Source organism: Larimichthys crocea, chromosome XIII (genome assembly GCF_000972845.2).
Source record: "Larimichthys crocea isolate SSNF chromosome XIII, L_crocea_2.0, whole genome shotgun sequence".
Classification (NCBI taxonomy): domain Eukaryota; kingdom Metazoa; phylum Chordata; class Actinopteri; family Sciaenidae; genus Larimichthys; species Larimichthys crocea.
Window position 1 is genome coordinate 5,593,998 of NC_040023.1, and position 17,552 is coordinate 5,611,549.

The window sequence follows — 17,552 nt, forward strand, 5'->3', positions numbered from 1 at the left end:
TTCAATTCATTTTTTTCTTTTTTTATTAAAAATCCATCAATTCAACAGTGATTGACAGGTGTTCACACCACTTTTCATAAACTTCATTTAATCTCTTCAAAATATTTTACAATGACGTAAGAGCAAATTTTGTTTTTCATACAAAAAGTGTGAGAGCAGAAGTTTGCCTGGCTGTGAGTGCAGATCTTGATTCTTCGTCTGCCACAGGACTTTTTTTTTTTTTTTTTTAATATATGTTAAGTGTGGCCCTGATCCAGGACTCGGTAGGCATCACAGTCCTGCATCTGTATCTCCTGGAACTTAAAGGTCCAGTGTGTAGGACTTAGTGGCACCTTGCAGCGACGTTGCACATTGCAACCAACCGAATACTCTCCCATTTCCAAGCATGTAGGAAAGAGTCTGGCTGAGAAATTCACATGAAAAGCAAAAGGATATATCTAGAGCCAGTGTTTGGTTTGCCTGCTGGGCTACTGTAGAAAAATGGCGGTTCAACATGGCAAACTCCCAGTCTTTCCTTAGATAGAGAGGGCTCATTTTAAGGCAACAAAAACATAACGGTTCTTATTTTCAGGTGATTATACACTCATGAAAACATAATAATTCATATTATATTCAATGCCTACCAAAAGATAGCCCTAAATCTTACACACTGGACCTTTAAGACATTCGCAACAGGAAAAAACTAGACAATCTGGTCTCACAGAATGGTTGGAAATCTAAATGGTGGTGCAAAGTGGCGTGTTTTTTCTGTAAATATTAGTAAGTCCTTTCTCCCTATCTGGTCGCTGAAAAGATCGCCAACCATCCAGTGAGGTCTTATTTTGTAACAATCTTCCCATCACAGATTCTTGGAGCAAAGCTGTCCTGGATCAGAGCCAAAAAAGTGGTGAGTTCCAAAGAAGACCGTCGTTCCGTTTCCATACAGCCCCGGTACCAGACAGATACGAGACTATTGGCGTCGACCCGACGTTGTATACCAGCTTTGCTTACACGAAATCCACAAACAGGCCAATGAAAAAAATAAACGTACAATTATCACTAGCACACCAACAGTATTGACCTGTAAATATATCACATATTTTCCATGATTGAAGTAAACCGAAGCTGTAAGTAAGAGCTGAAGTAAAAATGTATCCATCACAGCAATTTACATGTCAAAGAAGTCGGGTTGGGGGGGGCTCTTAAAAACAGAGCACATCCATTCAAATATACATCAACCTTGTTCATCCCGTGTTGATCCTATACAGTATTTACACATGTGCAAAAGGAATTTAATACATCAAATCAAGAAAAGGGTGAAATCTCACAATACCCCAGACCAAGCATTTGTTTGGCAAATGTCTCAAACCTCACAGGAAGCCACGTCTTCCTCCCCCACTTCTTCTTGTCGAGGAGGGTTGGAGGAAGAAATCTGGCCGGAAATGACTCTACCCATCATCCTCTTGCTTAGAGCTCCGAGGATATGGGTGACCTACTTTGAGTCCAAACTTTGATGCTCGTGAATGAAACGAAAAAAGAAAAGAAAAAGAAAAAAATAGCTACAAATGCCACATTCTTGAAAGTGAAGCAACATTGTCCGAAGCAGCGTCGAAGTCCTGTGGCACAGACAGGCGTTTTTTTTTTGTTTTAGTTTTTTTTAATACTGATTCGTGGTATTGCTATTCATACCAAAAAAGAAAAAAGCACCACAGCTGAATCGGTGAAACGTGATGCATCTCATGCACAGCTTCTGCCAATTTTGTGCTCGAGTCATATCACTGAGGCCACTCTAGTGTCGAAAAGGAATAAAATAAGGCAAATTTCAAATCGCATTGTGTTGGGAAATAAAACTTTTTAAAGCGAGGGGGCGGGGGAATTAAAAGGCCATGTGGCAGACAAATATTGGCAACAAGTCAAACAAAGATTTGATTTTCCGCCAGGGTTTTGAGAGCAAACGAGGAAGCCAGGACTGTTTGGTTTTATAGGTTCCTGTAAAAAAAAAAAGTGCACAAATTATGTATGACCTGAAAGGCAAAAGGGGTCCCGAGCATGATCCTCTGCCAAGTGCTGCAACAACTTAATAGGCTTAGAATTAGCCTGTCGGAAGCATGAAGAAAGGGATTACTGTAAGATCCAGAGCCAAAGGAAACGAGCAGCAGTGACACAGTGAGAGGAGATCAAGTTAAACACAACAGTATTATGTATCAAAAAAAAAAGAGCAGAGATCCTCTGGCTCATGGAGGATTGTGTGTGCTGGTGTCTTCTCTCGCTTCTTCCCTGAAGGTGAGAGGCACTTCATGCATAAGTAGACTGCTGGCTGACATTGTGTTCGCCCGGTAAACAAATACCGTCGCAGTTATCGCGCTGAATCCAGCCTCACAGAGCTCCTCCATATAATGCAGTAGGTAGTTATGAGGAATAAATATAAACAACTAAATAAAAAGTGCTTTCAGTGAGATTCACTGAACCCCTCTCTCGCCCCTTTTACTCATTCAGGTCTCTTGTCGAAACTGGGATGTGAATATTCATGTCGCTGATTGTAGTACAAGCAGCTCACCCGTCAGATAATTAAATCTATGTTTGGAGAACATAGGGATAAGAGTACATTTGTTTGCCATGTGTGGGGGGGAGTCACTCCACAAAGTCTTCTGAACGTAGGCCAGCCTGCTTTTTTGTAGTGTGCTCGGTTATTTGGAATTTTTTGTTCAAGGGTAAGTCTGGTTTATTACAACTTTTATTTTTTATAGTTTTGGACGTTATTTCTATTGGCGATAACGTTGTACTCACCAAAATAAAAGCAGAGGTCCTGGGACACGGTGACACTGTCACAACGAAGACCAGTGGGCCAACAGGTTGTAAACAAGCCAACAGATTACCTAAACCACTTTTTTTGGAGGTGAAACTCAAAGCAGGGACCTGAAATATTGGTAGTACTTATTGTATTCGGGGAAAACCCATTAGCCGAACTAGATGGTTTGTCCTGATGCTCATATCCTTTTCTCGTGAAACTGAAACACATCTGTAAACACTTACAATAACACAAATTCAAGCTTTGTTTTGCATGTTTCGAGTTACATTTTATGTCTTTCTACCATGAACAGTATCATGTATCTTCTAGGGCCGCAACAATTGTTTTTAAATTGTTGTTTAACCTTTCGATTCCTCTGTTGATTAATCGCTGGGTCCATGAAACATCTCAAATGTTTCAGAAACCACCACAAATTTAGAGCGGTTCATCGGCCACAATTATCACTGCTTACTAGCCTCGATCGAAGGAAAAGCTACAGTAATTAAGATGAGTACAAAGTTATCGTCGACAGTAAGGACGGCCAAAACCGAGGGAATAAGTTGCACCGCAGTCAACCAGAATGATCTTTTAGGCTCTCCGTGAAACACTTTAAAATCAAGTGTTTCTGTGTTTAAGGCTCTATAGAAACAAAGGTGACCTGTCTTGATCGTTATACATTCTCTTATACTGGTTTGGGGTGTGTCTGGGAGTGAGCGACTTATCTTGAAGTCTGAAATGGACAGAAAGAAGGAAAACAGCGCCTGCCGGCTGATAAAACACCCCGACCCCACCCACACAACCGAACGAAGCAGCCTTCGAGAAAATAAAAACAAATGTTATCTTCAAGCACCAAAGTTTGGTAGTTTTTTTCCTCTCCAGGACTAACTGCACACAACCGACTTTGATAGTAGATAGTTTGTCTACAAATACCATCATGCTGTATGAATTTATTACCTGAGCGTCGGGTCTGCATCTGATGCCAAAACAGAATCAAATCTTGATGTAAGTATCAGTGCTGGTGATCGGGTAACCAGGCTGAAATCAGTTTTTGGGAGTCAGGTTCTGTCAAAGCTGCAAATGGCCTCAAAACATTCCACATATTGAGGTTGATTGTGTTTCAATATCGGCCCTTTGGATAAATGTACGCTGCAATGATCACAGGATAATGTCTCGTATTGCATTTAGTCACAATTAGCACCGAGTCGGAAATGGTTATTTGTAGACAAACTGTTTGACTTTCACTTTTAAAAATTGAATCCAGGACGTTCAGGGTCGTTTTGCTCTTCCATCACGCTCAAGCGATTCTGGAAGGAGGAAGTGGAAGCTGTGATGTGATTAGCCTGAGACTAAGCTGCAGTTTGGAGCAGCAGCAGCGGTGGGCGTCACCCGTCTCCCCCTTCAATATAAAGACAAAGCTAGTAGAGGACTGTATGTGCTTGGACAGTGGATGAAATTTAAGCCATGATACAAACAATGACTATTCTAATTATTGTTCCCTAAAAAAAAAATAAAAAAAATCCCCTGTTATGTGACCACCTAGGTTAACAGTAGCTGATGAGATGTGCACATGTGCTTGATCAGTCTGTGATGCCCTGTCCATCACGTGTCCCAGTCCAGCTCTCTGCAGGCGATACGGACCAGTCTGAGCTCCAGTTCAAAGGCGTCGGGCCGTTCCTGAGGGTTGGCCGACAGCATCTCCCTGATCAGCTGCTTCATGTGGCTGTTCATGCTCTTTTTCCTGGCGGGGATCAGCAGCTCCATCTTTGGGTTCTCTAACAGGGCCTCCCCTAAAGGTACAATCTCTGAGCCCTGCTGCACGTAGCTCCCCAGCAGCTCCTTCTGAGTCTCCACGTCCACAAAGGTGATGCGCTCCACCATGGCCCAGATAATCACCCCCAGGGCGAAGATGTCCGCCTTGGCCGTGTAATGGCCCTCCCAGACCTCCGGGGCCATGTAGAAGTCCGTTCCGCATGCTGTGGACAGGAAGCACTTGTTGACACTGGCTGGCTCCTCTGGGTTGAGCCCCGAGGTGGAGCAGACCTTGCTCAGGCCGAAGTCAGCCACTTTGAGGGTGGGCTCGGACGAACCGGCCGGCGTGCAGGCCTGCGAGATGAGGATGTTGTCCGGTTTGAGGTCGCGGTGTATGATCTGGTTGCGGTGCAGGAAGGCCAGGGCGCTGCCCAGCTGCAGCATGAAGCTGGTGTTGGTCTTGCGGCTGGGCTTGCGGGACAGCAGGTAGGCGTTCATGTCTCCTCCGTCGCAGAAGTCCGTGACGAACCACAAGTAGTAGGCACAGCACGGGTCGAATGTGATCTCACCCTTCAGGGAGGTCTCCACCAGCTGCAGTAAAAACACAGAAAAAGAGTCAACATGAGACTGCTGGTGACGGCTGAGGGACAGTCAGCCTCCGCACGCTGCACAAGTTTGGGATGTGCTTGGATCAGATTTTTCTATATAAATAGTATTATCATGATATTTGTCAAACTTTCCTGAAATCCTACTGAAACTTTGGAAATGTACTTGCTTGCCACAGATGTCATCAAACCTTACAAACACTGAAGAGCGGCACACTGGCTTGAACTATTCCTAAGTTTGTTTGTGCATCCTCTACACCTTTTTTTAATTTAGTACATAAATAAATATGCTGTTTCTTTAACAAACCATGTGCGTGATCCACGGACAGTGTAAAGAATGGACAGCATATGTGTGACGTCAGGTTTCTGAGGAGCCTCTTCCCCCTCCCTGCTAATCTAAAAATCGGCAAAGACGTGGATGATCGGTGGACCTGAGGCAGGTGAATGATGCCTGGGTTCTCACACAAGCCACGTGTCAATCAAAACGGCCACACTGTTAATTCTGCATAACTTTAAAGACTTAATATATTTTGAACAGGTGACTTCTATAGAAATTCACCCTCAGTACAGTTGTCATAAATGAGGAAATGACTTATAGACACCGAAACTGCTGTAAACATGTTTATTTCTGCTGTGAAGTTGGACATTTTAATATCAGGTCATGTTCTGTAGCCCGCTCGAGGAAACCGCAGTTTTTTTGGCACTTCCTGCATTTGCTTGGTGTGATCTTGAGGAGGTGAACTAGTTTCCTCTTTGTCAGTCATGTAAAATGCTCCAGGTGGTAGATTAGCTAATGTCAACACAGCGAGCTACAGTCATAGTAGCCGCTGCACGAATGTAAAGCTTTGCTTTGTTTGCTCTCCCTCTGAATTATCAGAAAGAGAAAGGCTCTCCTTTATGGCAGATGAAGAAAAACTGGTACACCCAGACAGAAAGAAAAAAAAGCAGTAATCAAGGTCAAGGAAATATGACGTGTCACCAGCAGAGATAAAAGCTGAAGTGATCCTAACACGAGGACAGTCACCGTCTGTACAGAAGCAAAATGATTCTAACACTTAGGCTTGATTATTGATACAGTGGGTAAAAGCTCTGCAGTGTGAGGAGAAGAAAATGTCACTCATAGCCAAACAAGCGAGGCCGCTCCGGCTTTGTATTCATAACATGTTGTCTTCCTTTGTGGCCCTTTTTTTTTTTTTTCCCCCTCACATCAAAGCAGCAGCGCGAGAGGCCTCTCGTCTTTTGTGCCCGCTGCAGGAAGTGAGTTCATTTAATCTCCCTTTTTTGACAGCGGACCACAAATATGTGAAGGTTCATCCATCTCACGTTAAATTAAGATTAAATGGGGATGCGCTACTGGAAGTTGATAGATGGTGTTTTGTATTAAACCCTGAGAAGCTACAGGTTTGTTGAGGAATAACGGCTAGATTTACAGAAGAAAGCTTCGACGTGCTCGCTGTGGAAAACTGTGGGAAAACTTGAAATAGGTGAAATGCAAGCAGGTAAAACTGAAGTGGTGCAGGAAGATGAAGTTAAGCACTGAGAAGTTGAATTTAAAGAGCTACTCAGGGTTAAAGATGCACATGAAGTTAAAGCACAGAAGAGGAAATGAAACCTTCGAGCAGTTCACACATTGACCGCCGTGCTAACTAAACCGCCTGAGGTTACATACCGATGCGGCCAGCGTGTACACCACAGGCTTCTGCCATCTCGCCAGACTGCAGAGCTGCAGTATAATCTCATCGCACAGATAAATGCAACAGGAAATGCAAGTTTCATAGACATTGTTTAGTAACCCAGACTGTGTAATGACACTTTGAAGCCGACGCTGCCCCAACACTTCAACTCTTCATCAATCAGTTCTCTGCTGGTGAAGATGTGTATCATACAGTAAAAACGTGTTTACATGGCTGCAACTGTTCACGGTCTGAGCGCAGTGACAATTAAACAGGTCCAGGTGTGTAGGAATTAGTGCCACCTAGAATTGAAGTCGCAGATTGCAACCAACTGAATACTCGTATACTCGTACATAGGAAAAACTCTGGCTGTGAAATTCACATAAAAAGCAAAAGGCTCTCGCTGTAGATATAAAGGGCTCATCAAGACAATAAAAACACGATTCTTATTCTAGGTTATTATACACTAATCAAACATACTTTGGATGCAAAGAAGTACCGTATATTCCAGACTATATGCCGCTACTTTTTTCCCACGCTTTGAACCATGCGGCTTATACAAAGATGCAGCTTTTCTATTTATTTTTCTTCAGCCGCCAGGGGGCGCTCTAACAGGAAGTACAATAACGAGACAGACGGGTGAAGTCAGTGCAAAGAAGAGCACGCTAGTTTTTATTTAGCACATGCAACACGCACAACAAATTATTAACAGCGAATTATTTTCACCCCCTCATCGTGAAAAGCACACGAAGAAGTTCGTATGATGCAGCTTTTAAAGTTGAAGGCCATCGATCTGGCTATCCAGGAAGGGAATCTCGGCGTTAATGAATTTATGGTGAGACGTTGGAGACGGCAGCGGGAAGGACTCATTCAATGCCAAAAGACGATATAAATAAACATTTACGGTACAAAATCTTTCTGTGTATCCAGTAAATATCTAATTTCTCAACCTGGATATCGGCGTCTTATAGTCCGGTGCGGCTTATATATGTAAATTTTTATTTATTTTAAAAAACTTAGTGGATGTGGCTTATATTCAGGTGCGCTCTATAGTCCGGAATATACGCTACACGTTGGACCTTTAATGACATCTAGTGGTGTAGTTACTGATTTCAGCCCCCTTATCTCACCCAGTGCTCCCTAGTGTGAAGGAGAAACTATGGTGGCTACATCTAGATCTAGCTCCATCTGGAGCCAGTGTTTGGTTTGTCCATTCTGGGCTACTATAGAAACACGGCAGACTCTGTTGATAGAAAAGTCTTAATCTAAGGTAACAAAAACAAAACTATTCTTATTCTCAGGTGATTTCAGGTGAACAAATGAAAACACGCTTAAGCATATTATATTACATTTCTGACATATTCTGTAAACAAAGCCTCTTGAAGCCGACACACCGCAGCTGAAATGTCAACTGAAGAGGAGGCGAACACAAAGCGCGTGCGTTGTGTCGGCTTGTTTGAAGATAAAATTGTTAAAATATCAGTTAAAGATGATGAAGATGGTGAAAATTAGTTTAAATGTCAACCGAGGCCGACTGAACCGCAAATTATGGCTTGCACAAACGCGCACTGAATGTGTGTCGTAGGCAATTCCTAGTCGAAACCCTGCTGTAAACAAACGGCTGCAAATTTTCATACATGCCACCAGCCAAAGAATCCACTCCCCCAAAAAAAGAATAGATGCAAATTATCCCACAGTTGGTGCGGTCAGATAATTCTGCCCTATTATCATTTGTTCTTCTGTAAGCACGTACTGGAACATTACAGAGCAATAAAAAAAAAAAAAGGCGCTGGAATAAAAGGGATTCTGGGAAAGGGTCCAATGCTAGCGCTGCAGAAAAAAAAGAAAAAGGAATGGATGGTCTGACAATAGCCCCGCATGCCGTTGAGAGACTATAATCAGGCACCGGCAGAGTGCCTGTGTGCCCGTCGTCAGCCAGCGGGGAGGCACTGCGACATGACAGGCTGCAGACAGGTTGACTGGGGAGAGGATGGAAGGGGAGGCCTCCCTCTACTCAACCTGACAACACGTTCACGTGACTACGGGGGCCATGGAGGCCAGAGTCAACACAGATCCGACCAGAAACATCCAGCTCTTCTGCTAATGCGCATCAGCAGCACACACGAGGGAATATAAGAGCTTTTTTTTATTTTTTTATTCCAAGTGCCAATATTTGTCCTGATATTTTACGCCTCCAGCACCGATAATACGCGTTGACACAACAAACAACAAGCTCGCTGCTGATGACTCACTGACCTTTGTGTTTTAGCTTATTAGGTCTGCATGGGGACAGAAAAGTCTGACAAGTTGTGCGACCACGATGTGTCAACGGTAGTGGGCGGAACAATAAGCATTCCTCTTATGACGTAGGAAACGTCAGGAGATATCGTGATGCGCGTAAATCAGGCTTCTCCAGTTCATTACACAAATTATAGTGTTAGTCTATTTTAAGACGACCAACAAGTGTTTTTCAAAACAGCTGCTTAAATGTCAGTAACGCTGGGTCAAGCTGGATTCCTCCTCTTCTTCTTCCTCTGAAATCTGCTGTCGTCTCCCTGACTCGTGGACAGGAATGTTTGGCCCTACGTCTTGCCAGCAGAGATTCAGTCTACAGACATTAACAAGATCTGCTTTTGGCAGGGCTGTAAAGCAAACAACTTGTCTTAAAGTAGAACGAAAGTGTGTGGGGGCCAGAGCATGAGATAACATCAGAGTTATCTGATGGAGCAGATTTACTGTTAACAGCCACTTCAGATGGAGATTTATGGATATATTAGGCGAAGCGGCACATGCTAAGGATTTGGGATTTCTTTTAACACTCAAATGTGGTCCTTCTTGTTAATATATAGCAGTTTATCACGCATCAAGTGTGCTTGAAATCCAAGAGCAACAGTTATTGTGTGCGCGTGACGCGGCACACAGCGATATATCTACGTTATTTACAACTGTTGAGTCGATTTGCCGTTTCACCAAAGCGTATATTGGCTTCAGTCCGGACAGCTGCAGGAGCGAGGTTTTGTTTTTTTCCCTTTTGGATGTTGTTACAAACTTATCTGGTATCCAAACCTGACATTTCTGCTCACTGTAATTCTCCAGTACTTGACAGTGTGGTTGTTCCTCCCTGTCTGTTATTGAGCCGCCCTGTATCTATGCGAGTGTTGTTCTGTATCCATCAAAAAGAAACGCGGCAGGACGCCGACCCTTTAAAAGTGTGGTAGTGTGACCAATGACAAACTCGTGACCTGTGTGTGATCACGGCAAATCAGATTAAATGGCGGCCAGCCAGCAAGCGTTGCAGAGACAGGTTAGCACTTTGAGGCTAACAAAATTTGTAGGCTCATCATCGAATGAGGGATGTAGGATTTAACTCTTCAACTTTATTTCCTCGGCTAAACTGAAGCTAATCGAATCCAGCACCGTTTACCCATTCATTTGAACGGGTGTACTGTGTTTTGGCTGCAGTGGTGTGGAAAAGCTGAGTCAAATCTTGAACAAACACAACCTGATGTCACCTGATCTGTCAGTCAAACTCCTCCACAGTCAGCCTGAAATGTCACTGAAGCTGAGGCTATCCAGATGGATTCATGGACTAAACTTATCATACTTTTCCCGGTGTGTCCTAGCTCGGTTTATTTCATGCACCCAGCTTCTACGTTTGTGTTGCAAAATAGTGGCACGAAGAGAAGTTTGCTTTGGTTTGGTGTCAGATTTGGTCTGAATATTGCCATATGACAATGGAACGTAGATGAAATCAATATTATAACATTAATAAGAGCAGGCTTTGTACACTCTGATGTAAAGTAATCAAAGTGATTGTAGATTTAACCATATTACAAAATAGATAAAACGAAGAAGCCGCCAGAAGGTTTTTAAGTCGCCTGTCCAGTTTTTGTTTGACGCTGTCAGAGAGATATTAATTGAATGTTTAACGATTATAACTGAGGTTGTAGTTTGCAGTAATGTTAAACTGAACTGCGTCATCAACAAACATGAGCAGACCATAAACCCTTTTCAATATACTGTACACTCCAGTGCACCACAACCAAACTATGACCTCAATAATAAATCATGAAACATAATGATTCCGTCTCTGACAGCGTCAACAAAAACCTAAAAATAACGAGTTTCATAAAAGTAGAATTCGTGGCAGATCTGTTGTTGGGTCAGTCATGTGTTACAGGTCTACAATTAACATTTTTTATTGTTTAGAAAAAAAAACATCTGACAACTCCCCTCCTACGTCTGTCACACTTGGTACAGCCCTCTGCCACCCCTCCACAAACCAGCGTGGACTCCTCCACTTTCAGTTTCATATATGAGACACCATGGACAAGTGGAGAAAGAGAGCAGACAGTGGTATTTGAGGAAAAACAACATAGATGAACAGGCCTCCAAGCTAAAACCTCAAACTCGAGCAACAACAGATTTATCTACATGACAGCAACATGTAACTTCTGTTTACTGCAAGTTTGGTGTGTGCGTTAAGTGTTTCTAACATGAGGGCACGGACCAGCTCTGTAACCTTTTAATTTTTAACCAGTACCGCGTCGAGGTGCCACTGATAACAATACACAAAAGCCGCCTTGCATAACTGAACAGTGGCCGTGTCACATGCATGCTTACCAACAACAGTTAGGACTCGTTTTCAGGATGTGCTTTCGGTGCTTCTTTAGTGTACATCGGGAACAAATTCAGCACAACCAAGAACTCTAAATTATGTAATATAAGAAGGACCTTTCTTGGAGATTAGTCACAGAAAATCAGAACCTTGTGAGCTTTTTGTGTCAAGCAGTGAAAAAAAGTGTAACTGAGTTTATTTGCTTTATTTGACTCTGCTCCTCCTACGATGTTATTACTGCTCACCACCAGCACATCACCATGCCACTGCTGCAAAGATATATCGCACAGCCCTAATGGATAAGACTTCAATCAAACTGAAGACATCGGCCAGCACTTAGGGCTAATTATGCCCCGTTTCCTTGGCCTGATACAGAAAGCGATGTGTATTTCAACGTTTTCGCTGGTCAGTCAAGTTTGTTTCTAATTAGCATCCATTCACAGGTAATATTAGCCATTTGCCAGACCTACATTAAAAAGCAGCATCTCTGCGCACCACTATCTCGAGTACAGCTGCCATGGCATGTGGGAAGGTATCTTTATTAGGCTCCAACCGACAAGAACACCCAACGTCTACAGAAAAAAAGTGGAAATGTAGACAGATACTTGCTTCCCCCCTCATTTAACGCTCATCTAACCCAAGCTAAGCCACCAGCAGTGACATTTCCTGCACCCAATTCAGAGTAAAAGTCAGAATCAATTCTCTTCCCTGGGTTGCATTTACTCTGAAGCAGCTGAAGTGTTGAAGAGTCGCTAACAAAAAGCTGTGTGTTCTGTTATGTACACTCATAGTGAAGTAAACAGATCAGGGGAGTAACTTGTCCGACCTCAAGATCCCCCTCTACCAGCTTTACTGACACAAACGCAGCACCAACCCTGTTCCAGTGAACTTTGTATCCTCACCTCCAGGTAGAGCGGTGAGCTGGAGCCGTGGTTCATCCTCTGGGCCAGCTGGTCCCGCTGCAGGATACACTCCTCCAGGTGGATGACGTTTGGGTGCTGGCTTTGGATGCTGCTCAGGGCCCAGAACTCCCGCAGGGCCAGCTCCACATTCTCTGGAGAGTGGCAGCGGATCTTCTTCACCGCCACCCGGGCTCCAGTGCGCTTTACCACTGCCTCATAGACCACGCCGTAACTGCCACGCCCCACCTCCTGGATCAGCTCGTACTTCGGCTGGCTGCTTACCATCCTAGTCCTCACTGTGGACAAAGAACACAGGCTCAGTTTTCTATTGATTCGCATGCAACATCTTAGACGCTACAGTTACCTGGCGTTGTGTTTTTAGCCGAGACAGACCAGAGCAGCGCTGATTACTTTTAACACCAGCTATAATTTTGTTTGAATGAAAATCACCTCCTGATAAATATTCTTCAGCGAGAAAGAAACTAAACTAAAGTGTTAAATCTGAGAGTTCTGAGTGGATCACTGGGAAATAAACTATTTTCATCACACATGAGGTGAACACTACAGTTATTGGGGACCCACTCGAATGTCCACCCAAGGGTCTCGGGGACTGAAAACCAATCAATATCACTAAATATGAGATCTATGGATGATTGAAGTCTTTGTAGTACAAACATCCCTCTCTGCACTACATTTGACACCTGGACAGAACACCAACGATACACCTACAAGTGAAAGTCAAGTCACTCAGACTAGACGATGAACATATGGCGCTTCAGCTGATGACACAGTGGATATATACAAGTCAACATTTAGTCAGGCATGTACGCCCATCTCCTTGCGCAAAGCACAGTTTGAGCTGACCGTAGCAGTGAAGAAAGTGGATGTTAAAGTCGATTAACACAGAAAAATAAAAGAAATGAGTGGCATGAGTGTGTGGCTGAGCTTCTCTACAGCAGTGTAACTTCATATCAGAGCTCACAGAGGACGGACTTCATATTTTACTGGAGCCAATGCCAACAATGCTCATTATCCATAAGTGCAACAAAAGCAACACAGTTTGATGAGTTTATCCAAACACCTGTTGAACGAGCGCAACGCAAACTTCAGCCTTGCTGCGCCGTCTTCATCCACACCTGCTTTGTTTTACAGCCATATGGAGCTTGTTACAAGTGAACCCATGTTATCCTCCAAAGCTGAGCAAACTGTGGACAAAAACTCTTACAGCATTAATTACATAGCGGTGAATCGCTTAATACAAGCCAGCGAGATAAACCGTCAGTTGGTGCCAACCAAGACGGGAAACGTCAAATCTTTTCCATCAGCTGAAAAAGATTTCATCACGGCGACCACACTGTGGTTTTCTCAAGACAAACTCGTATTGTTTTGCCGGGGCAAATTAAGCTTGTTTGCAAAGTTCAGTGTAATATATTCTTTGAATCTCAAAGTATATTACATGGTTCTTTGTCATTTTACATTTATCATCAGCCATTTTTGCACAGTTGCTGGACTGTACGGCTGTGAAGCAATCAGAAAATAACTCAATCGATGTCGGCGCTCACTCACTCTCATTCACCATCTATGTCTCTAAACCAACGCTTGTTTTCTCCGTCTCACTCACTCTCTCTCTCTCAAACCAAATGGACACAAACCAAATTTAACTCGAAATAAACAAAGCCAAAACACAACAGGCAGAGTATCAGAGTTTAGTCGATGAATCCACCTGGATAGTGTCAGTTTCAGACACGTTTCAGGCTGATTTGTGGACACCCCCTGTCGGCCACACCGCCGCATCGCTGATTTGTGGACACCCCCTGTCGGCCACACCGCCGCATCAAAAACGCGTCACCCCGACTCAAATGAATGGAAAAACCTGCACCCAATCCTGTCTGAATGTACCCTTACGGTGCAATTAGGTAGGAATTCTTAAACGTATGACAGACTTGACATGCAAGCCTATCTGCTCATTTGCAGTTACTCGGGCATCATTTGTCAGCAAGCAGCCACACATATTTTCAAGTGGAATAAGTCATTCAGTGGCTTTTCCCCCTGGGCCCTTGAGTCTCCAATACTGACACACTGGAGACGACCTTTGAAAGCCATCATTATTTTTCCTTTTGCCCCTTCTTGCGTAGCAGTAATCCTGACATCTTCCCCCCCAATCACAAAATCAATTACTTTTTCCTCTGAGCCGCACTTTTTTTTTCCCCTCTCTTAAAAAATGCATCTCGAAATTTTGCTGGCCTGTTATCAAACTTCGCCACGTAATCTCCCTGAGGTTCTCCACACATGGGATAACATCCGTGGACCAAACAGATCGAGCTGCTCGCCCCCCCACCTCGACACTGCCCACTTGATTGGCATGCCGGGGCAATAAGTTGGGTGGTATTCTGAGAGATAATTGGCATGTGTTCCCTGAAGCATAAACACATTTCTTTGCCCAGATAAACACAACAACATTCCTTCCCGTTTCTCTTATTATCGCCCAATACGATGAGGGTACCTACATACAACTCCTGCATGTCCAAGGTGACCACTACAGATAATAACCTCCTCAAACACAGCCCATATCAGAGTGACCACTGTGTTAATTTGACAGTAACCAGTGTCCGTTACAACATGTTGACCTTGTTGACAAGTTCATGACCGCATGTCCTTGCATGTGCACGGGTCACACCAAAAATACTTCCCAGAAACTGCCATGTCACTGCAAGCACAGCCCCGTGAAAGCAGTTTACACTGAGAATGGGAAGTGTGTAAACACGGTGTACCTTACCGGAAAGAAATGATACTATCAGTCTCACCCACGCTTCTTGTTGTAGTTACATAATCTTGATATACCTGTCGGACCAGAAATTAGCACTAGGGCTGCAAGTAGTGATTGTTTTAAATCATCATCATCATCATGAATTATCAGATAATAACAATTTGTGAATGTAAAAGTAATAAATTCATTATTTTTGATAATCAATTCACCTGTCAATCATTTGAATGATTATTACATTTAGTGTCATAACAATCAGTTTAAATTTGGTTTATCCAGAAACAGCATCCAAAACTTGTTGGCTGTCAACAGCAACAACTTATCCGATTTGACAAACAGGAAACTGAGGTTGATTATGCTCGTCAGATCCAGATTTAAAAGATTGACCAGAAGTTTCAGTGAAAATAACAAACATTAGTGCTATTCTTATACACAGGTTTCACACAGTTTTAATAACACCATTATAAAAATCTACATTTGGCCAATTTAGTGACATGTGACACGTTAAATATGGTTAAATCTGCTGGCTACTTTGAATTTAAGCCCAAATAATATTTATCAAACAAACCCCCACAGATTTTAAAGTTTTTAAAATGAGATATTAGCTGGAGGATAGCAGCAACTTACGCGAACAGGAAACTGAGGTCGTTTATGCCTCTCAGATTTAGAGATGTCATTACATTAGATACATGTAGTCACCTTTGATGAAAATACACATGTTTGATACAATAATAAACAGTCTTGTACACTCTGAACATGTACATGAGTAATAACAGAAATCTACAAATGTGTGTGTCATTTTGGGTCAATTCAGTGACATGTGACACATTAAATACAGTTATAAATAATTAGAGAACCACTTTTAAGGTCACATTACTCAAACTATCACATAAGTTTGGCTGTTTAACATCAAGTTGGCACAACTCACTCCAACACCTGCTTTGAATTTAAGCCCAACTAATTACAACTCGGTTAGTTGCAGTATTCAAAGCTACTGTTTTTAATAGTCATTACATTATATACACATGTAGTTGGTTTAGCATCACCTTTGATGAAAACAACAAACATACATACAACAATAAACAGTCTGAACATGTACATGTCAGATTTATATGATTGACTATTTGTTTCACCATTACCTTTGATGAAAATTACTAATTAATTGTTTATTATTCATTTTATTGAACAGTAATCACAGTAATAACTCATAAATGTCATTTTGGGCCAATTCAGTGACATGTGACAGATTAAATATAGTTAAATAATAATGAGTGTGTTCTCATTTAATTAATTAAAAGGTCACATTACTCAAACTATTACATAAGTTTGGCTGTTTAACATCAAGTTGGCACAACTCACTCCAACACCTGCTTTGAATTTAAGCCCAAATAATTACAACTAGGTTAGTCTCAGTATTTAAAGCTACTGTTTTTAATAGGAAACTAGTGCATGGTGATAATTTTGAAAGGCGTGTTTTATCAAAGACACTGAGGTTGTTTAAGCCTCTCAGATTTATAGATGTCATTACAATATATACAAATAGTTGCTTCAGCATCACCTTTGATGAAAATAACAAACATTACTGTTTTTTTATACAGGTTTGATTCAATAATAAACAGTCTGAACATGTACATGTCAGATTTATATGATTGTATTGAACAGTCTTAACAGTAATAACTCATAAATGTGATTTTGGGCCAATTAAATGACATGTCACAGATTAAATATAGTTAAATAATAATGAGTGTGTTCTCATTTAATTAATTAAAAGGTCACATTATTCAAACTATTACATAAGTTTGGCTGTTTAACATCAAGTTGAACTCAAATTGCTCCCTGTCACACCTGCCTGCACTTCACCATTTACATTATTATTATTATATTATTATTTTAGACATTTCCAATTATTTGGAAGTCTCCTCGAACATGAATTAATGATAGCCCGCGTGCTAACACTAATTAATAAAGACATCATGCACTTGCCTGATTGGCTAACAGAGCTAACACAGCTCTGTGGCCTGTGGCCACCGTCTGCTAACAAAGAGTCCGGCTCTCTGCACACACGCTCGGCATGAGTGTGTGTGCATGCAGCGGGGACGACCCAGACACCGAAAGACACATGTCCACTGCAAATAAACGAGGCTAACGTGAGGGGACACGGAGGACGTATTGACAGTTTATTGTCCTGTGTGTGTGTGTGTGTGTGTGTGTTGTGAGACCACGCACGCACACACATATATAAACACACACCTGCAAGTAGACAAGTAGCCCGTGCAGACAGAGACAATAGTGCCAGGCGCGGATAAGACAGCAGCTGTCCCGCTGTAAGTTGTCATGTCTCACCTTTGAATCGTGTCTCGAGGGTTCATTTGTTGTCTTCCTCACTCTCCCTGGCAGCCATTACCGCGCGCACACGTTCCCTGCTCTCGCGCACACACACACACACACACACACACCCACCCACAGTCTCGAGC

The 17,552-nt window shown here is 42.6% G+C and overlaps 1 protein-coding gene across 1 annotated transcript; it reads right to left on the minus strand.

Moving 5' to 3' along the window:
- Positions 1-232: 232 nt before the first annotated feature.
- pdik1l (PDLIM1 interacting kinase 1 like) lies at positions 233-17,528 on the minus strand. Its single transcript, XM_010738371.3, has 3 exons — positions 17,422-17,528; positions 12,315-12,610; positions 233-5,107 (listed from the first exon to the last, which is right to left on the minus strand). Exons 2-3 carry the CDS (start codon positions 12,597-12,599, stop codon positions 4,367-4,369), a joined length of 1,026 nt encoding a protein of 341 aa, XP_010736673.1. The 5' UTR covers positions 12,600-12,610; positions 17,422-17,528; the 3' UTR covers positions 233-4,366.
- Positions 17,529-17,552: the final 24 nt, after the last annotated feature.